The 22,047-nt window shown below is 47.6% G+C and overlaps 1 protein-coding gene across 1 annotated transcript; it reads left to right on the plus strand.

The window, feature by feature from the left end:
• The first annotated feature begins 1,925 nt into the window (after positions 1–1,925).
• Positions 1,926–15,940, plus strand: LOC149334085 (dermonecrotic toxin SPH-like). Its single transcript, XM_089557858.1, has 5 exons — positions 1,926–1,964; positions 3,471–3,666; positions 5,586–5,711; positions 7,503–7,743; positions 15,814–15,940. Exons 1-5 carry the CDS (start codon positions 1,926–1,928, stop codon positions 15,938–15,940), a joined length of 729 nt encoding a protein of 242 aa, XP_089413984.1.
• Positions 15,941–22,047: the final 6,107 nt, after the last annotated feature.

Raw genomic sequence — 22,047 nt, forward strand, 5'->3', positions numbered from 1 at the left:
TAAGCAATTAGCCTAATTTCTAGTCAGACCAATTAAATAAAAAATAACACGGAATAGGAAATTCGTCGAGTGCGGGAATCGAACCAGGGTCTCCGGAGTGCGTGACAATTAAGCATCGCTACACACAGTACCTTCGTCTGGCTGGCACGGAAACCGGACGTTATATACTGGATTCTCTGGGAATTCGGATACCCGCACACACTACAGACATCATCTCTCTCCCTCGCCACATAGACACCGCGCTTATCCTCAAACCCCTTCCTAAGAATGTCCACCCTGAATACCATCAATCCCTCCGAGTCGCACGAGCCAAAGCTCTCCATAAAGAATATGACACTTCAGAGGACGTGCGCTGGGTGGACGCCGCGTGTGGTCCAGACCGTTCAGTAGCTGTGGCTTACCATCCAGCAGCCCCCCTCTTACCCATTTCATAGACTCCCCTTGTACCCCGGAAGAAGCAGAGGAAGCAGCTATAGCACTAGCCATTGCCGAAACCAATGCGGCTTATATAGTTAGCTACTCAAAAACATCCTCTCAACTTCGCCCTCGGACGCGTCCATCCCCCCGCGTGGCAGATATTGAAAATGTGCACCCTAAATTCCGACAGGCGTATTGAGCTCGTGTGGGCGCCGGCTCACTCTGGCAATCCTGGAAATGAGGCGGCCGATAACATAGCCCGAAGACTTATTTGGCGGGCAAATGGCGACCCCAGCCGGGATTTCTCGAGGGAGCGGGCACACACGTCCTCAGAACTGACTCAACAAGCACGCCTTGCCCGTCGACTCTATCTCCCTCCCCACCCCCACCTATCACACTCCCAACAAATCCTCTGGAGGCGACTGCAGACCCGAACTCTTCCTACCCCTCAGCTTCTATCCTACTTCCACCATGTTTCCCCACAGTGCACTCTCTGCGGAGAATCGAACGCCACCCTGGACCGCATCCTCTTCGGCTGCCCTGCCGATCCTCCTCCGCAGGGACAGCCCGTCATCGGTACATGGGAGGAATGGGAGGCCCTCCTTGTGTCGCAGGACCCGGACGCTGCAACTTCGCTGTGTGAACCGGGGTGCCAGTGCCATGGCCCTACGTGACCTGGACACATGCGCGTAATGTGAGGGCTGTGCGGTGGCCCTGAGATCTTGCACGGTCCAAACTCGCTTGCGTAATGACGTTTTCCATCCATCCATCCATCCATCCACGCCGGCTATTTGTTTTTATTCCCTGGCTTTGACACATAATATTCCACAAAACAAACAATAAACAAAGCACACTAAACGCTATGTACAGGTGCCGTGAAAAGTAAATGGAAGGCCATATTAGCGTAAAATTTAATCATAGCCCGCTCAATTCATGCATCCTTGAATAGATATGTGCAGAGTAATTGTGATTGTGCGAATTGCACTGTGCACCAACAAACAAGGGCCATTATGCTTTAGCTTTAAAACAATTGTTTTGACAAAATCGTCTTACATCGGAAGGGTGCTGACTGATGAGCGGAGCGTTCAAAATCTGCTCAGCATGGTCAGCCGCGCTTAAGGACAGCTGCTTGCTTAATAGACTATGTTACCCCGTTGTGTGCTATGATGGCCTCCAGCTAAACAAACCTACCTCAGGTGCCGCGTGGCATGAAGTGTGGGATCGGCGAGTGCCATGGCGACTGGGGGTTTAAGAGACACGCTTCTAGATTGAAGGTCTCCAACGGGTCACCATCTGAATAAACCAAGGGCCTCGGCGACGCCGGGTGGTTACACCACCCCATTCATCACGTCCGTATCGCCTCGCCGCAGTACATGGGACTTGTTTCCTACAAAATGCACAGCACCTCCGACAGGCGCAGTAAGCAGCTGCAGCACCAGCGCTGTGTTTGTACTGTATTTTATTTTACGCGGTGTGTGCAGCATCAGAACCCGGTGCTGCCGAGTGCCATGAACAAGGCGGCCCAGAGCCACTGCACGTCTATACCTGTGCGAATGCCTTTTCATATGAAGCATCGCACGAGCAATAGGGAAAGACAGGGAGGAGGTATCGCGACTACCCCGCTGGTGCTGAGATAGCGTGTGGCCATAACTGCGGTCGTGCGGCTCACGAAAGGCAGTAAATGAAAGTGTGTTAGCGGGGCTCCTGTCAGGTGATGAAAAAAGCAAGCATAGACAGTATATAGTGCTTACGTGTGAAAAGGCGTAAGCCTGCCCGCTCACTTTGTGAATGCAGTCGCCGCACGCTCCCGCTTGATGTAACCCGTTGCCACGCAGCTGGCAATTCTACCTCTGCATGGCTCGACATAGCCGCCTCCGCGAGGCTGGCGCACCTCTTTTGATCTGCGCGCTAACTTCATGAAGGCAGTCGCCGAAGTATCGCGGCCCGCCTTAAGGGTGTGACGCAATCGCCAATGGGTAAAAACCCGTATGTGCAGAATTGCTCTTTCTCTACTTAACATTCATAGATCCCTGTGTGTCCTCATACCACTACTAGCGCAGTAATGAAGTGGTTAAGCGGTGCGCCACCGCCCTGTAATGACAGGTGCGGCCGCCGGTGGAATTTGTGCGTCCAGGTTACTATTCCCAAGCAAATTCGCTTGACCACTCATTAATTTAACCGCCACCTGCCAGAGTGCATAAGTGCACCATAGTGCGCGCGCGCGCACGCACACGCACGCACGCACACACACGCACACACACACACACACACACATACACACGCACGCACGCACGCGCACACACGCACGCACACACACAGAGAGAGGTTTTGCTCCATGGGCTATTAAGGCTTACGCCTTGAAAGAAATTTGGGAATCTGGGGAACGTCAATACGTTCTTCATGTGCTCTGATAGCGCGTAGAAAGTGAAATCTAAATCTTTTATCAAGATAAAAATTGCGCACAAATAAGTTGGTTCTGCAAGCATGAACAAGGCGTAACGCGGTCAGACAAGCACTGGTTTAGGCGAGCCCAAATGCTACCGTAAAAACTACTGTGCGCATTGGTGGAGTGCATATCCATCTCAAGTTGAGAAATAAGGCTTTGGAATCGCTCGGCCAGAAAACTAGTAGTGGCGGCAAAGGCAGTATATTGAAAAAACGGCTTCTGAAGGGGCCTTCGCACAGCCCTCATCACTATAGGAGTTCAATGAAGAAACACTACTAATAGAGCGGTGAGAGTGACCGCAAACGCATGCAGATAATAGCGGTTTTTCTTGGAGTCTTAGTAATTCGCCAAAGAGGACCGCTATGTGCAGGTGATATTGTACGCCATCCATAAGAAACGTGTGCCGTCTAATACGTATGCACCTCTTTTCCACTAGATTTTACTGCGAACCAGCGCCTTCTTTTATTTAGTCTTTTCTTCCTTTTGCTCAGCACAATATGGAGACGGAGTTAGCCACCTCGTCTCACTTTCATTTCCAATAAAGTTTATAGATAATAACGTTCTCACTTACTTTTGCCGTGTCAGTTAAGGTACCGTTCACAAAAAGTCAACTGCTCCCAGTCGATCCACACGTTCATCCTTCATTCTTGTGTTTATTTTTTCTACAGAAGGAGGAAATCACAGCGACAAAATGCTCCTCTTTTGCGTTGACATCAAAACGGTAAACCTCCGCGGAAGAAAAGCGAAATACGATGCCGGCACGAGTCTCGCTGCAAACCTCATGCAGCACTTGTGGAGTCAAGGCAAGCCAGCCACTCTCAGTCTTAGGTGGTCGCAAAGCCCTTCCGCTACCTGTTTGACGCACTTGATGCTCATTTACGAAACATTCCTCGCGCTCTGAGATGGTTTTGAGGGCATCACCATTTGATATCAGCTATATAATCAGAACAATCTCTACACTGCGTAACGGCCTCCATCGCTGATAGGTGGACGAACGCCTTGTATTTAGCAATTTATGCAGTGTGGGCTGAAACCACCCTGTATATAAGGCGCTCCGTTTTCGGGTAAAATCCGGGTCTCCCAATTCATGCATCATGACCTCAATTTTAGTGTAGTATAGTTGTTCTGGGTACAAAGATGAAGGTTTCATAAAGAAACAAGCGCATCTCATGCACTTATTTGTATAACGGCCATTTAAATTAGCTGATATTAAGTTTATCCGGCCATTGTCGCTTTTTATCCTGGCATGGTTTTATACACGGACAACTTCAAAATCTTGAAGGGAGAAGAAAGAACACACGCACGAAACACAGGACTAGTGCAATCATTGGGAGGTACATTCGCAAAGGCTCGTATATCGTTTTGTTTGTTTTTATTCCTTCGTGCCTTTACTGGCATTATTGCAGCCGTCAGATAACGCTACCCTGTTCCAAATATATGGGTTGTTGTAAATGGCTTCCGTAATTAAATATGTTTCCACTTGCCTAGGTGCCGAGGCAGGAATGCCTAATAGAAGCATGCAAGTGCTCCACAAGGATAGTAATGTACGCGAAGAAACAGTTACAATGACAAAACAAGAAATACCTTACGTGGAGATCCACGGTTCAGAGACAAGAAGGAAAATGTCCTTAATAGAAAATAAAAGATGAATGAGATTTTTAGAGAAGCCTGAGTCTGCAGGCCAACGTTTCGACGAGAGGAGTTATCTGTCAATTGGCAAGTGAGGTATAGGCCCTTCAATACGAGGATGAGGGTCGAGTTTGGAGAGGAGTGAGACCCTACAGCAGGATGGTGGTAAGGTAGTGAGCACGATCTTGCAGAAGCTTTCAGCCACGCATGTTCGCTGCGACTGCTGGTTGCGAAGACACGAAGCAGGGTTGAACTGAAAAACACATAGTAGAAAAGCAGCAACAGCAGTACAGTATGCAACCTAAGCTTTAAAAGCCATAACCCTAGAAAGTGGAACGGGACAGAAAAATGTGTCATGTGGTAAAGCCAGAAGCTTGAGGAAAATGTGGTCGAAACATCAAGGATAAACAATAAAATAATAGCCGCTAACAAAAAGGTACCATGTAGCTGTTTAATTAACTAAGCAGCAACCGGCCAAGGGCAAAGTCCGGGCCTGGCGCTGCGAAGGGGTAAAGAAGGGAAGCGAAGGAGGGAGGGAGTGCTCTGGCGAAATGACGCGCACCAGGAATCATGCAAACGCCGCAGACTGCGGTCAGCCATGAACGAATGCAGTCACCGCTCCCTTAAACAGACGAGCAGAGATCGAAGAGTGCATACACCTTTTGTTCCAGGATCACGGCTGTGACGACATGCATGTCCTAGGTTCCAAGTTTCCTTTTAAAAGTTTTCCACTGCAGGTTCTAATGTGGTAAATTTCTGTATTGAGGCCCTGGCAGTATTTTCTCTCTGTTTGGGATTTGAAGTCCCATTCGATTATAATTACATAATCAAAGCTATGATCGGTTAACTAAAATGCTCGAAATTTGCGTTCCAGAGATGATACACTGTGTCAAAACGCTGTCCACTGTGGTTCTTGATGGATGATCTGTCTCACCGATATATTAACTCTAGCAAAAATTTTATGTAATAGGTAGCTGACATTAGACGACTCGCAGTTAAAGCTAGCGTTTACATTGAAATTAAATTTACTTGCCGATCTTCTACGTTTTCGCATTATCAGACGACTTCAAGCGAGATTGGTTTCCTTTTGCAGTTCCCCCAAGCCGCATGGTAAACGTGTTATTGTCGGTCTTCAACGTGGATGACAAGGACGTCTTCAGAGGGGCACTCGATGTGCTGTCGACGCATGATAACCACTCTGACTTTCTCGACCATGTGGGTAAGATTAGTTATTTCTGCCTCATTGTATGAGTGCTACCTCTCTACATCTTCATAATGAGAAGACCGAGAGGTAGAGAAAGTTACCAAGATAAGGATGTTATCGCATGTTGCTATGTTCACTAGGAGTTCACACTGTAAATATAAAGAAAAAAAACTTCAGCACGGGGCTCCCACTGACCAAAAAGCGAATAGCGTTTCGTAAGAGGAACAACGGATCGGGCTGATTGTAGGTGTTAGGTGGACCGGGAAGTACGAAAATACGTTGTACGGCAGATGGCGTTTAGTGTTCCTAACAAAAGGGACATGTGATTCTGTCAGCAATGAGGCATCTAACACTCCTTAGGCTGTCGCTGCGATTTTTCTGCTGTGCTCGATGCATTAAGGAAGCGACGGTGCCATGCATCTGCGTTTGTTTTCTCAGAGAGCTCTTCCACTTATATTATACTGAGAAAGGTCTGATAACTTGTTCTCGTGAGATCCTTTTTCATATGCTTGATCTTGCTGCCAATGAACGGCCGTAGATATTCTGTGCAGTACAGATCAACATTAGCATCGGGGTATTTCCTTGAAACTGAAATTTTCTCTTTTCTGAATAACAACATGAATTCTACATTGTTGCTAGTAGATATGGTTTTGAAATATGCAGGCCATGGTAGCATAACGGCATGACTTAGAGATGCCTTTGCAACCATGGCATAGAAATTTCTTTTGTGACTACAATGCAAAAAAAAAAACTTGAGTCCGGAAAAATAAAGACAAAACCATGAACCGACATTCGCCTTGCGTGACTACGGTTTGTAGTTTTGCTACTTGCTGCGCAGTTACATTGAGATAACAGAGACGGGAAAGACTGAAAGGCTTACAATACGCTCAACATGCATGTCGCTGTTTACTTCCTGCGTCAACACTCTGCTCCTCTTCAACTCAGGCAAATAGCATCTTAAGGTGTACCCAACACAGGAACCAGGACAAAAGCAGGCATATGGCGCGTACACTGCCACCGAAGTACATTTGAGGCTTTTCTTCATATTACACAATAAATAGTAATAGTGAGGCAATAATCCCGGTTCTAAGTCAATGAATTCAAGGTAAAAGTTAACGAAACCGTCGATCGTCTTGGTTTCGCCGTGCTCCCTCCGAGAAATTTTATTGAGACAGCGCATCACAAGCGTGAAAACGACGAATACATTTATCTATAATGCCTCAAAGTTGATTACCGGACCAGAGAGCTGTTAACCACTACACATCCATGCACACGTGATATTAGTGGCACGCGCAACAGCGCACCTAATTTTCCGCATATGGCCTCACGATAGATCTCAGACCATGATCCGGAGATAAGGAACTCATGGCTCAGACGGATGGAGGGTCGTTTTTTACCCTAATTCTCGTGCACATAACGAGACGACTTTGCGAGTTAAAAGCACAAAAATACGGATTGCATCATGGTCTGTGCATAGTAGCGCACCCTAACCTAATAACCGCCACGCGCTGACTTTTTTACTTGTGGCTGTTCCGACTTTAGCCAACTTAAGTGCCCTCTGAAGAGAGCACTGCTGGAGGTAATGCGCGCACATTTTAAAGGACGCATCACTCCTGCGCTTCACACAGCTTACTGAATGCTTGGTTCATTCGGATGCTGACTTTACAGTGAAAGCGCTTGAATGTGGTACGCTGGCTGCATATCCGCTGATGCGATATATTTAGTTAAGCGGGGAAAAAAAATGGCCCTTTAAGCAAATATCTTCTACACAGTCTACGACCTCATACAATGCATATACTGCCACAGGTTTCGACGTCAGCGGAAACATTTTACTGACTACGATTGGGAAGATATACGAGGAGCTCGGAGTGACTCGCCACCGCTGCCAAGGGGACGGCACCAACAACCGCTTCATTGACATCTACCCGACGTTCCGGATGTCCTCCGTCACGGCTCGGCGGTCGCGCGACACTTCGGCCCACAATTACGTGGACAAGGCATACGTCTGGACGGCCGACAGCACCTACAGGATTCGGAGATTTTTCAGGTAAGAATTCTTTCCTACCATTCGACTTCGCTGTTCGTAAGCGGCTGTAAGGCCGCTACGAGACTGTCCTCTGCTGAACACGAGATGAGGGACCCTTAATTAAAGTTGCGTTCGTTCGAAAGCGATTGAAAGAAATAAAAATCGACCTTGCCGATAGATACTGGCTCATCCCAAGTAAAACTATATGGAGAAATAATTAGCAAACCTTTACGCCAGCTTTCCTTGCGCAACACGCAGAACTAGGGCCTAGAAGATATATTTCATATTGCCAGTGGCCTTTGTTAATCTCTCCGTCTGTACTAGAGCACTCGCTTAAACATCTACAGCAAATGGCCACTTGTGTCATAGTTCTGAAGGGCATTCTTAGTGCATATTTTCAACAGAGCTCTCGCAAGCAGCAGGTTTAAGAGGAATTCAGTTAACGAATTTAGTTGGCGGCCTAAAGTATTTCCAACTTAATTTATTATTTCTTGCACTCCTCGTTTTCCCCGCATTAATGACCGGAGAAAAAGTCCCCCCCTCCCCCCAAAAAAAACTCTTATTAAGAGCTAAACAAAGCTAAACAAGTACTAATATGCTAGCGCATCATTTAAATGCATTCAGCTTAACCAGTTAAATCCGGAGCAGGAAATGCCCACAAGTAGCTTTTTCGAATATCAATATTCATAGACAGTAAATGATTTCGCAAGAACGCATTTTCAAACTCAGCTTCAGATTTACGTAGCCAGTGCGACAAGAAAAGTAATAAACCATTTTTCTGTATTTCGGAGAGGTTATATAAGTCGGTATAGTTCCCGTGCCGTAAGTTAATTCTAGAAACTTTCGATTTTCATATTGCAGGGATTTTTTGTACCTCGTTGGCGAGTGACATTCATGCAACCTGTGGACTGGTACAATCTGGTGGTCTAAAATTTGGTGATCGGCAGGGGAATAGTAATCAACAATGGCTATGTAAGACTCCTTTTTTTTTGAAGTACATAGATCTTGCGCATATCAGTTTGTGTTAAAGTACCCCAAACAACAAAAAAACAGTAGTTCGTCGGTTTGTTTCCTCAGCCGTATAAGACATATCTTTTTTTAAAACGGTAGGCCACCAAAACAGAACACGTTCCCATCTTTCAATTCAGTCTAACGATGAAATAGTGGAATGTACCTGGAATTCCCCTGCTTGCAGAAAGCACGATGTTGCCGAGCCACTCAGCTTGCAACCCAAAAAAGAAACACACCTTGATATCGTCACAATTTCTTTCTGAAAGCCGTCACTTCGAGCTATGCCACGAGTTTGACTTTTCCTCTTTATTTAGCGTACAAGCCCTACGCTTTTAGTAAAAGTAGTCTTTCTGAATGGAACATGATAACTTATAAAAAGATGGGAGCTTCAAGATGCTCTCGAGCTATTTTTACGGCTATTTTCCGCAGCTGTTTTTGCAATCCACTTCGCTGTAAAGCTAGCACTGTCCAACAGAGCACTGCGTCAAACAGTGTAGCCGCAGTAAAACCCGTGCGCATATTCCGGCACATAGCCGCATGCTTTACCTGTCGGGCGGTCAGCTTCCTATGCTCTTAAAGCGATTCACCATTCACGCCTTCTTCTCTTACTTCCCTTTCCGGGCGCCTCAACTAAGCTCCGTTATTATCTAATCATTAGTTACCGCGTGTTTGTTCCTCGAGCATTAGTTCCGTCATCAGAAGGCTCACCACAGCTCTCTGTATCGACTGGACACCGGAACTCGCTCAATGAACCTCGTCTCAAAGTCGTAAATGTCGTACTTGATGCGTTAAGCTTTTATTCGGTCGTGCTTCAGTGAATCATGTTATTTGTAATGTTCCACCGTTTCTTGAAGCACAGTGCTATCGCCCCTAAATTCTAAGCTTCCGTAGGCTGCGCTTCCTGGGTTAACCTGTCGGTTAAGTTGTTATTATTTCTTAACTTCGCAGCAAAAGAAAACATTTTACAGTAAACATATACGTCAGTGAAGCTGCAGACTGCAATGACAAAAGCTGCCTGTAAACACTCTCTTGAGGGCAGCATAAATGTGCCGTCTACGTTGTCGTTGTGAGTTCGTGCGAGCACACAATGCATTCCAGCAAAGGTGTAGCAGATATAGTCGGGCATATAGACCGTTTACAGAGAGCAATTTTCTTTGTACTCGACAGATGGCGCCACTAGGAGGTCCGCCACTTCTGGCCTTCGAAGCCAGCGTTAGCAGCACCAGCGTGCAGTGCGAAACGCTGCTGCGCAGCTTGTGTAGGAACGTGAAGTGACTCTTAACAACCCAGCTGTGATACGGATGTCATGCGTATTATTGAATTAATTTACCTGTAAATGAATTGTGCTGTTTGTTGAATTAATATCTACAGCAAATATCTCTGTGCTGCAGTGCCGAAAAATAGACGCGCTTCTTACATAAAGGAAACCGCTACACAATTGGCGCCGTTCTTGGATTATCTGTCTTGCGAGTTCATGCTGCTTCCAAACAGAACAGAACGATAATGTGTTGTTCCACGGAAAAATAAACATCACAAACGCCGCGCACCAGTTTGTTTCAGCGCCAGCATTAGCTGCGAGAATAGCAGAACATCAGTACATGCCTGTCACGTTTCTCACCGTTGACAAACACTGATCCAATACATCGAATGATCGGTGCTTCCATGGCGTCGGCACAGGGCTCACTAAACTGTCATCCGTACTTAACGGTAGCACGGTGGAAGCGGCAGCTGAGCTTTTGTAGAAGTCCTCAAGGAATGCGCTTTTACATGCAATTCTTTCGCCCAGTGCAAATCTCTACAGAAGTGCGCTAATGCATGGGACAGCGGTGAAATTTATCATAACCAGACATTGCATTTTTCCGCTTATTCGGCTGTCTACCTCTGCGGGGCTGAACTCCGGAGCAGTTTTACTTTGCGTGAGAGCATAGTCGAAGGTCGACGAGCTTTAGAAAGAGTCCACGAAGAACATCCATACTCTTTCTTTGGAAGCCGGAATGTTAACGGAGGATAAAGTATTGGATTGGATTGGAAAACGTTTATTGTCAGCACTGAGCCCTAGTGCGCATTATACTAGGTGGCTTCGAGCCCATGGCTCTTGGCGACCTTGTGAGCCCACTCAGTGGCCCGGACTTGCGTCAACGGGTCTGAGCTGGCCAGTATAGCCTCCCACCGCTCTAGAGAAGGGACTGGTAGTAGGTCCGCCGGTGGCGGCGCCTTTTTGCAGCTCCATAAAGTGTGGTCATATCCGGCTATCTCGCCGCATTGTTTGGAAGTAGCGTTGTATTGTGTTGGATACATGTGTGCTAGTCTCGACGGGCTAAAGAAGGCTCGCGTCTGGAGCCGACGCCACGTTACCTCCTGGCTTTTGTCGAGCTTTTTGTCTGGTGGCGGATAGATCCTCCTTTCCAGTTTAAACTGATTGGTGTATTCGTGAAATGATATGAATGCATCTCTCGTGAAATTTGGGGACTCAACCCGGCTCACTGCTCGGCTGACATAACCTCGAGCTATACTGTGAGCCAACTCGTTTCCCCTGTTCCCCGAGTGTGCCGGCACCCATAGTAGTTCCACCTCTCTTTGGTCCCAGTCTTTATCTCTTAGGATTCGTTCTGCCTCCTGGGAGATCATACCCCGCGCAAAATTGTTGATAGCCACCTTGTAGTCGCTAATTATGGTGACTGCTTTGGTGCTGGCCATTGCCATGGCGATAGCCGCCTCCTCGGCTGTCCCTGAGTTTTTTGTTTTGACCGAACTGGCCGTTAATGTTTCACCCGAGTCGTTCACGGCCACGACCACAAAGGAGTCGCCTCCTTCGTATTCCGCCGCGTCTACATAGGTTGTGTATTCCGAGCCTTCGAGCTTGGCTTCAAGGGCCTTTGCTCTGGCTCTCCTCCTGCCTTCATGAAAAGCAGGGTGCATGTTTTTTGGAAGTGGTTTAATAGTGAGTAATTTTCTAACTTTGGTCTGTAATTTTGCCTGCGCGTTTCTTTCCGGAATTCTATCATGTAATCCTAGGTTGCTCAGGATCTTTCTCCCCGGGGGTGAGGTCGCAAACCTCCTTAATTGCGCAAATATATGTGCCTCGCATAGTTCCGTGGTGGTGTTGTAGATCCCCAGTTTAAGAAGTCTTTCCGTAGGAGTGTAGTGGGGCAGCCCCAATGCTGCTTTATAAGCCTGCCTTATGATCCCATCTATTTTGTTCTGTTCCGCCAGCCCTAGCTTGAGGTAGGGAACGGCGTAAACTATTCTGCTTATCACGAAAGCCTGAACCATTCGGCAGAGATCTTTCTCTTTGACTCCCCGTCTTTTGTTAGCTATTCGCCTTATGAGCCTGGTTGTCATGGTAATTGTGGACTTAAGCCTGTTTATTGTCTCTGTGTTCTTTCTATTGTCCTGTATTATAAGTCCTAGGACCCTGATTTTGTCAACTCTGGCTACCGGAGTCTCATTTACCAGTACGTGAATGTCTCCTGCGTTGGTATCGCGTTTCCTAGCCCCGCGGATCACCAGAAGTTCGGATTTGCTTGGCGAGCATTTTAGTCCTGCCCATTCCGCGTAATCCTGGACAATATCGATCGCGTGTTGGAGATTTTGTTCTATTTCCCCATCGTTTCCTGTATGCGTCCATATTGTTATGTCATCCGCATATAGCGTATGGTTTATACCTTCGACAGTCTTCAATAGCGGCGGTAGGTTCTTCAACGCCAGGTTGAATAAGAAAGGAGAGAGCACTGAGCCCTGCGGAGTTCTCTTGTCTCTTAGCTTAATAGTTTCTGACTGGATGTCTCCTAGATTTATTTCTGCGGTTCTGCCGGTTAGAAAATCCCTTACGTAATCGTAGGTCCGCTTTCCAGGGGCAATCTCCGCCAGATTAGTTAGTATGACCTCGTGTTTGACGTTATCGAAGGCTTTATGTAGGTCTAGGCTCAGTATAGTTTTGGCGCTCCCTTTGTTCGGCGGGTCTATGATGTCTGCTTTGAGCTGGAGCATGACGTCCTGCGTGGACAACTTGCTCCTGAAGCCTAGCATCGTTTCAGGAAGTACCTCCCTTTCCTCTGCGTATTCCTGGAGTCTGTTTAATATGACATGTTCCATCAGCTTCCCCAGGCAGGACGTTAGCGATATCGGCCTGAGGTTGCCCACTTCAAGTTTCTTCCCGGGTTTTGGAATAAAGATTACTTTGGCATGTTTCCATTGTGAAGGTAGACTACCTCGTTTCCATACCTCATTTAGGTAATCTGTGACTGCCGTGACCGAGACTAGATCTAGGTTCCTTAGCATTTAGTTGGTTACCCCATCTGCCCCCGCTGCCGACGTGGTTCTTAGTTGACTCATTGCTCTCCATACCTCCGCTATCGAGATGTCCTCATCTAGCTGTGTGTTCTCTGCTCCTTGGTAAGCTGGAGATGAACCCCCTTTGTCTGTGTTAAGGTACCTGCTCTTCAGTTCCTCTATTAGGTCCGCGGCTGTTCCCTGGTATTTGTGAATCAATCGTTTAAGCTGCCCTTGTGCCGCCGACTTTGTTTGTCCTGGGTCTAGTAAGTGGCGAAGAAGATGCCACGTGTTCTTGCACCCTAGCTTTCCATTCATTTCATCGCAAATTTGTCCCCAGTGTTGACGCTGAAGCTCGTTTGTGTAGTCTTCTATCTGTTTTTCGAGTGTCAATATTCTCTTCTTTAGCCTTCTATTGTGTTTCTGTTTTTTCCACCTCTTAAAGAGGCTCTCGTGGGCTTCCCACATGTGGGCCAGCCTCGAGTCTGTGATGTCATGTTCGGTGGTTGGGGTCTGTCTAGTGTGACTGTTTACGTCTCTTTTCAGTGTCTCAACCCATTGATTTAGATCCGATATCTCCCTCGGAGCGGTTCTGTCCCGGACTTTTCGGAGGGTGTCCCAGTCTGTCAGCTTCGTTTCGCGCAGCTTCCCCTTCATCGGCCTGGTTTGTGCAAAGTAAATATCAGAATAATCGGTGGCGATCGCACGCACGCGGACGTTCGGTTGTAAGACGCGTGCAGTGCTGAGCAGCGAGCGTTCTTGATAGCGGTGAGCACATATTCCTCCATTCGGCAAAAATATCGAGCTCTAAAACGCAACCTTTAAGGCATTGGCCCGCTTTTAATCGGCAGTTACAAAAGTTTTGCAGTACACCAATAGTGTTAGAAGGTGAACTGACTGAATAAATATGAACGCGCAGGTAGCTGACCGCGGTCTGTTGACACATTCGAGCCGATGCGGGCAGTCTGAAAGGGGCGAGTGAATGATTTGGTTGAAGTAAACATTTTTCACCACCAACACGTTCTGTGCGGACTCACACGAAGATTTTCTGCCGTCTGGCAGCTCGTTATCCACAGCGAGAGCCGAAGGAGAGTCTTGCAGCCGGGCACCAGCGCACCGGCAGCCGTCGAAGCGAGAAGGCCCGAAGGCCGGCGATGGCGGAATGGCCACGTGACCAAATGTGGCAGCGCCCATGCTCCCGCGCTGTTAAGCGTCTATAGATTTGAAAGACATCGTGCTGTGGGCGAGATCCTTTAGCTGTCTCACGAGTCCACGGGTTCGCCCGTTTTTCTTCTTCAAACTCAGCAGTGTGCATGGTCTTCACGTCTGCTCTCGCGCCACTAGGAGCCGCCAGCACCAACCCGCTTCAGTTCCGGCTAGACAATGCACTCCTCCCGCCGTTCCTTAGCGCTTTTCGAGGTTCACGTCGCGGCGCGGCCAGGCAGTTACTTCCCAAGTAGCACAGCTGATTGGCCCAATATTGTAAATGTGTTGGCAAATAACGTTCCTACAAAGCACCAGAGTGAAAGTATCCATACGCAATATTGGGCCAATTACCTCTGCTGCTTCGGTTCTTCATGTTTGGCAGCGCGTTCAGCTTTCTTCGCGGCTTTCTGAAATTACCGACACGTATCATTCACACACTTTTCTTCTGCCTCAGGGACGCATTCAGCAGCTTTATGCAGCTACGCATAAAGCTGCAATTAACGACACAGCCGAGCCTTCACGAGCAAGCCCAGCCTCCGGAAGCTTTGATCTTAGGGACAAACAATCACGGCACCGGCGGTTTACTGTATTGAAAGTGGTGAGCCCGTTGCAACTTGTAGCGGAAAACACTGGGCGATAACTTCGTCGCTCACCCCGCCGGAGACTGAAGCTGCTCTGTTTTCACCGACATTCCTGTAATTTGTTGCTGAAGCGGCTCAGAACGGCGCTCTGCACAAAGGAGCTGCGTTCCTGGGATTTTAGAGGACGCCGCTTCACGTATGACCCCAACCAAGGATTTTTTGTTAATGGTTTTTGTAGAATCTGAGTTATCTGCATTCAAAATTTGAATTTCAGCGTCTTCGCGCCTTTGCCTCTCCCCTCGTCAGTTTTTCACGCTCAAAGGTCGGCGCTTGCGCGTATTCCCCTAGGGGCGGAGCTTCCAGACCCCCCGGAGCGACGCTCCTGATCGGTCGCGGCAACAGCAGCTGCGTGACGCCTGAAAGAATTTAACCAATCGCATTATCTCAACAGAATTACGCAGCAACGTGTGATGGAGCAGAACGTGAGTATGAAAATGTCGCCGGAAAAGACTTGGCAACCTTCGGGGGTGATTGTGCATTCTGTGCTGCATGTAGAAGTGTATTGTTTGGCTCATGTGTTCACGACTAGAAAATGCATTGATTGAGCCACTTTATGTCCTTTCCTCAAAAGGTATTTAAGAGCCCATTTTAGTTCCGGCGTTGTTTTGACCTCTGTTTAAGGTCAATGTTTGCCTGGGTATGCTGACATTGAGAGCTGAAATCATTTCATGCTTAAAATGCTCCACCATTCTGCGCAAGCATCTCGTGAAACCTGCACTTACCATTCCCCAAAACATTCTCCTAATAATAACAGTCCACTTTAAAAAGCCGCTTCATGCACACATCCACTAAGGGAACAAAAACGGTGACATGGAGCACGCATTCTCTTCTACAAATATGATTTATTAAGAGGCTTTTAGAAAGAAATGAAAGGAACAAACGGAAGTACCTTTAATGCTGTCGCAGAGTACGCTTAAGGACCGGTCAAGTGCCATCAAATATTTTTTGCTTTCTTTTGCAGAAAAGGCATCGATGGCATTGTGACGAATTTTCCTGGCAATGCTTTGAAAGTTCTCAAGGAAGAAGAATTTTCCGGAACTCTTAGGCTCGCAGATAGCCGAGATGATCCCTGGAGACGTATTGTTTGAGAGCCGAGCTCACAAGCGCACTTGGGGAAAAACTTTCTTCGTGATTCTTTTTCAAGCTTCTCTACGCTGTCGCGATAAATTCAACAAAGCGCACAAACATTTTTCCGTTTTGAAGCGAATGTCAAAAAACGGCGGCCTTTCGCCGCGATGCAAATCAGACCAATCTCTGTATTCAATATTATTCATTTTATTCCATCAGTAAGTAACTAGATCCTGGACTACGACCCGCTGAATCAGCCTGACATGGATTCAGAACACGGCTCTATGACAGAAACAGTTAACAGCAGCATATACTTCCAAGAAATAATGCAGCAAGAGAAAATTTAATTGGTTCAGTCGTACTGAAATGTGATTGATGTTGTAATAACCAATGTAATCAAAAACTGCACAAGACATTTCTATCATGCTGCTCTAAAAATATTAAATAAAAGAAGGCCTGTAACAATGGCACAAAATTATTAGGGTAATCTACATCATGGAGTGCGAGATCTTTGTGCCCTGAACCCATTGAAGTGCTAAAACGCAGAAGAAGTTGAACGATCACAGCTATTGAAAAGTGATTTGTTTCCTGAGGCCTCTGTTCAAAAGCCCTGCTTCTCTCATCAGAGAGAGACACGACGGCGTGTATTTTGTGCAAGCACCAAAATCAAGGAAGTGTCTACAGCTAGTTATGGGGATTACGCCTAGTAAAACAATAAATGCTTTAAGAGTCCTTTATTTTGTTTTACTGACATATAGTCTGCACTAAATATTGTAAGTAGTGAACTCTTTTCAGCGATATCCTATAGGAATTTGTTACCCACTGACATCAAGTTATGCCACACCTCATGCTCATCAATCGCGGAAGATATGATTTCTGACTGCATGCATTGTCGTAGGACTATTTAATTTTTTATTTACTTTTCACGGATTACTTTCTTTTTCGGATTTCGCCTCCGCTGTGGCTCAGTGGTTTCAGTGCTCGGATACTGGCGCGAAAGACGTGTGTTTAAACCCAGGAGTGGCGGTCGCATTCCAACGGAGTCCAAAATGCTAAAATCCTGTGTACTGTGCGATGCCAGTGCATGTTAAAAAAATACCAAGTTGTAAAAATTTCCGCAGCCCTTCACTGCGCCTCCCTCGTAGCTTGAGCCGCTTTTGGACGGTAAACCGCATCAAGCAACCAACGTTTACTGTTCCTATTTTGCTTTCTATTTCTGTTATTCCGGATGTATTCTAGTGATCTACAGTCGAGGCCATTTATAACGCTGTTATAACGAACTCTCGGTTACTGCTAACGAGGGTGGAGCTGCCGTCAAAATGTATTACGGCAATGACGCTGCGTCTCAGATATAACCAACAACCGTGGCTGCACAACTCAGAGCGAACGCGAAGGCGCGTATACTCGACCCCGCTGTCGAAAAATTTCAATTACCACCGGCGCGGCAGGCGCGGCGCGCCACCGCCTGTGTTCCTAATTATTTATTTTATCGCTTTTAATAACTAATTACGTACGCGTTGTTAACTAATTTACTTAAAAGGTCTTCGCACTTTTTATTGCGAAAGCAACACTACGCCAGGTTTCAGCTCGTTGTGTAGGTCACGGTCGGTGGTGGCCACGTTCGACCTTAAAGAGCGTTGCTTCAGCCACGCTCCGCCAAATGGCAGCGCCGTCGGCACGCGGTGCGGCAGCGGCGCCCAGCAGTTGTCGAGGCTGGGAATCGAACCAGGGCCTTTGGCATTTGAAGCGGAAGACACTACCACTCCGCCACGAAGGCTCAGGGTTTCGGCATGAATAAAGGCTCATCTAATGAATGCATGGGTCTCATAAATAGAATGAGAGAAATAAAAATAAAAATAAGAACAGAAAATAAAAAGTTACAACAACTAAAACAAACAAAAATAACAATACAGTGACAACAAAGTAAAATATGAAAAATAGAAAACAGCGCACCAGGAAAGCTTCGCCTTACATCGATGGCATTCGAATGATATCGGTTAAGCAATTAGCCTAATTTCTAGTCAGACCACATAAATAAACAATAACGCCCAATAAGAAACTCCTTGAGTTCGGGAATCGAACCAGGGTCTCCGGACTGCTTGACAAGCACGCTAACCACTCCTCCACGCCAGCTATTTTGTTTATTGCCTGGCTTTGACACATAACATTCAACGAAACAAACAATAAACAAAGCACACTAAACGCTATGTACAGGTGCCGTCAAAGGTAAATTTAAGGCAATATTAACGAAAAAGTTTAATCATTGCCCGCTCAATTCATGCATCCTTGAATACATATGTGCAGACTAATTGTGATTGTGCGAATTGCACTGTGCACCAACAAACATGGACCATTATGCTTTAGATTTAAATAAATTGCATTTTTTTGACAAAGTCGCCTTCCATTTACTTTTGATGGCGACTGTTCATACACATGCCACTGTCGTGGTCAACCAGCATGAATATGGTTTCGTCAGATTAAAATTCATGCAAATTGCACAGCGTCTCTAGTCTCTACAGCCAATCCGGAGGTTCCGCAGCGGCTCCCTGGATGGCCAGAAACCAGTCCAAGCTTTCCCGGTAGTAACTTCGGGCAGGAGGTCATTCCACTTCCTGACGCAATAGCGGACAGTTGCACGATCATGGGCTTCCAAGGAGCAGCGATAGCGGCCGTTGCAGGCCGCGGAAGCAGGTTTAAAACCGACAAAGATAAGGAATACGAGATCGTTCTGCCTACCCTGCCCACTGGCCGTGTCGTTTTAAACAGTGTTTCTGCACGGTCACGTGCGTGTGAGGCCCTACAGGGTCGAGGACTTCCAAGACGCCCGCGCGAACCTTGGTGCGCTCCCCGACGTTGTGGCGTTATAAGGGCATACCAGATAAACACTGTGTGGGCGGTTACGTTCAGTAGCGCGGATGCCGCAAAGAGACTGGCCGCCTTGAAGGAGCTCGAAGAGAAGTGACGCCGCTGCATCGTCTTCGACCCGGAAGAGGACCAGGTGAAGTTGCGCCTGCATTGGATGCTACATGCCGTCGCCGACGAGGACATCCGTACGGCATTCGCGGCTTTTGGCAACGTTACCGAGGTCACCCGGGAGCCTTGGCGCGTCGCCGGTACGAAGTAGAAGGGGTCACCACGAGGACCGTGCTCCTAAAGATGAAGCCAGACATGAAGGTGGACGACCTGCCCCACCAGGTTCGAGTCGCTGGTGAGTTGGCTCTCGTGGTGGTACCCGGGCGGCGGATGCAGTGTCTGCGTTGCGTCGGCACGGGGCACGTTCACCGCGATGACAAGGTGCCCAGGTGTTCTAAGTGCCGACGCTATGGACACTCGGAGGCTGACTGCGTTCGTACCTACGCGTCGGCTACCGGGTGCGTAGCGGCGAGCGACTCCGCAGAACTTATGCACATCGTCGAAGCGGAGGAGGCAGCGAGCAGTGCTGACGACGCGGAAAAATCGAGCTCGATAGTTTGGAATGAACAAACGCGCGTCTAGTGAATACGGTGTCTTCGTTCACTCCCGTCTTCCTCCCTTCCCGTTACGGCGATGTTCAGGTGTCCACCGAGATATGCGAGACAGGTATATTTCCTTTCCTCAAAAACCAATTTACCAACGAGCAAGGCGTACAGCTGAACGGGCGATGGCGTTCTCTAGAATCCTTGGCAGCATGGCGGAATGGTCACGTGACCAAATATGGCGGCGCCTATGCTCCCGCGCTGCAAAGCTTCTATAAATGCGCGCTTGCCATGGCGTGAATGCTTTGCTATGCACTCCTCTAAGGGGAAGCTGCAGCGACAGGAAGAAGCGAGAAAGCGACAATGTGCACAAGAGATGCCAGAACAGCGTGATTAACATCGTGCAAAGCGTCGTGCTAAGAATGCAGCTTGGTGACAACGTTCTACCTCGCAGAGTGGTTCCACGTCATCGGTCACCGATGCATCTCAACACCTGACTGCTCAGGAACGCCCCAGTGCTACCAGGCGAAGGCAAGGCGCCGAAGAATGACCAGAAGAACGCGCGCACCATTGCTAACGGAATTTACCCAGGTTAACCAGAGCTAAACTACTGCCCATTTTTTTTATTGCCCCCCTCGTCAACAGTGCACTTGCACCGTTCCGTCTGGCAGTGCTTAAACTTCGAAAAATCAGCAGTCCTTTCGAACCAGACGTTCATGGCGAGTTTGTGTCGCATCTGATGTCCGTCAAACGAGAGGGGCGAGCGGCGTGTGGCGGCTCTCACCGCTCCCTGGATAGCCGGCGCGAATCGGTCCCAAATAGCGATGGATACCCGCGCGGCCTGGCGCCTTCGTGAGCGCTCATCGTTCGAAGAAAGATGACATTTCGCTTCGAGAGCTCCCCGCCGCCCCCTCCCACCGTGGGGGAGGGGGGGGGGGTGTCTTATGAAGACGGCCGCGGCGGGGTGCTGCGAAAGAATTATCGGTACTAACGACCCCGCGTGCACCACGGATACCTTAGGGAGTGAAATCACAGATTGCAGGAAAATTGTACCATAGAGGCAGTGGATCTTGTCTTTGACCAATGCAGGGTAATGCGTCTAGTACGCCGAAGTTGTGGCACATCTCTTCAAAACGCAGGAGCAGCGGTCTGATAGCTAGCGGTTTGTTGTTAAACAATGTTCTTGGTGGGCACTTTCTGTCTATTTGGTGACATAAGTGTTTAGGTAGTGAACGGATTTTTAAACCGTATAAACACGTGAGCATCGTTCTTCTGTCTGTTAGTGATGGTTCGTTAGTTTCTACACAAAGATTATTGATGGGCGAACTCCGGTATGCACTAGTGAAAAGACGCTAGCTTAAATTATGTAATGGGTTTAGTCGTTTCAGGTACGATGGCCTCGCTGACCCATATACTATACATCCAAAATGCAGTGATGTGAGCAATACAGAGCGATGAATTTGTAAAAGGCGTGTCCTATCAGAACCCCACCGTTTTCCGGAGAGTACTTTAAATATATCACGGGATCGTGGGCTGGGGGAGTGGAGGCGGCCTTGAATGTAGTTTTGAAAAAAAAAACCAATGAATTTGAACGTATGCCGCATTGAAGGACTCTTCTTGTAGGGTCGGAGTGAACACCCCTTAGGAGGTTGTGGCCTACCCAAGAAGTATAGAGGAAGCTAATGGACTCAATGGCGCCTAATGACAGATTGATTTCTTTGCACACACTGACCTACAAGGCATGCCAGCGCACTTCCACAATCAAGACTCCCCTACGCTGCAGCCAAGCAGCCCCTACGCTGAGCCTCAGTGCCCAAGCAACGCCATTAACCTTGCCTTCATCAAACCCTTCTGTCTCATCACAACTGTTCAATAAATTTTCCACCCTTTCCAGTAGGCTACAAGAACTTGGGGAGTATTTGCGCACTTTGGCTTGATCGATAAGTCGTGAACAGAAGTGCTTATTTGGCTTTATTGACTTCCTGAAGTGCTACTCTTGTAAGTGTGGCTCGGTGGGTATTGCTTCTCTATCGTACTATAAAAGGGCCCTTTTGATTACAGTTTCACTGAATCCATGAATTCTAATGTATAAGCAATTAAGCAATCGGTGACGGCGTTGTCGCCACGCTTCTCAGCACAGAAACCGCAGTTCTGACCTTTTGGCAGGAAAACATCCCATGCATAGCTGCAAATAAGTCGATTGGTGCGCATGATATTTAGGCCATTCAATGTACACTAAATGTGCTTTTACTTGAATATTGTTTTGTTGGTTGCCAACAAAGCGCGTCACGCGATGAATAGGCGGCAGGAGTCGCGCATTACATGGACACTCGAACGCTACCCCTTCTTCTGAGTGCAGTTATTCCAACTTTCTCCTCAGCCGCTCCCAGGAATTAGTACGCAACGGCACCGATCGGTAAAAACGAGCGCAACGCCAGTGTCTGGTGTTGAATCTGGAAGTTTCTTTCTTTGGAAGGATAGTCCACTTATACGGAAATAGAGAAAGGCCACACCTGGGCCGCTTCAAGTGAGCGTCACTAATAGTAAACTTTTTAGTCATACTCTCCGCTTGGCCTCTCCGCAGAAACAGATTTCGCAGGGCAACAAGAGTGCGGGGTCATTGGTTTGTAAACCATTCATATATACCACAGAACCCTACAGTAATCGCAGAT

This window comes from Amblyomma mixtum, chromosome 8 (genome assembly GCF_055824585.1).
Source record: "Amblyomma mixtum isolate Tamu chromosome 8, ASM5582458v1, whole genome shotgun sequence".
NCBI lineage: Eukaryota > Metazoa > Arthropoda > Arachnida > Ixodida > Ixodidae > Amblyomma > Amblyomma mixtum.

Bases quoted from the DNA above. Each gene is read 5' to 3' on its own strand.
- LOC149334085 (XM_089557858.1), top strand. From the start codon at position 1,926: ATGAACAAGGCGGCCCAGAGCCACTGCACGTCTATACCT. The intron at 1,965-3,470 runs GTGCGAATGCCT...GTTCACAAAAAG, and splicing joins GCCACTGCACGTCTATACCT to TCAACTGCTCCCAGTCGATC. The intron at 5,712-7,502 runs GTAAGATTAGTT...ATACTGCCACAG, and splicing joins TGACTTTCTCGACCATGTGG to GTTTCGACGTCAGCGGAAAC.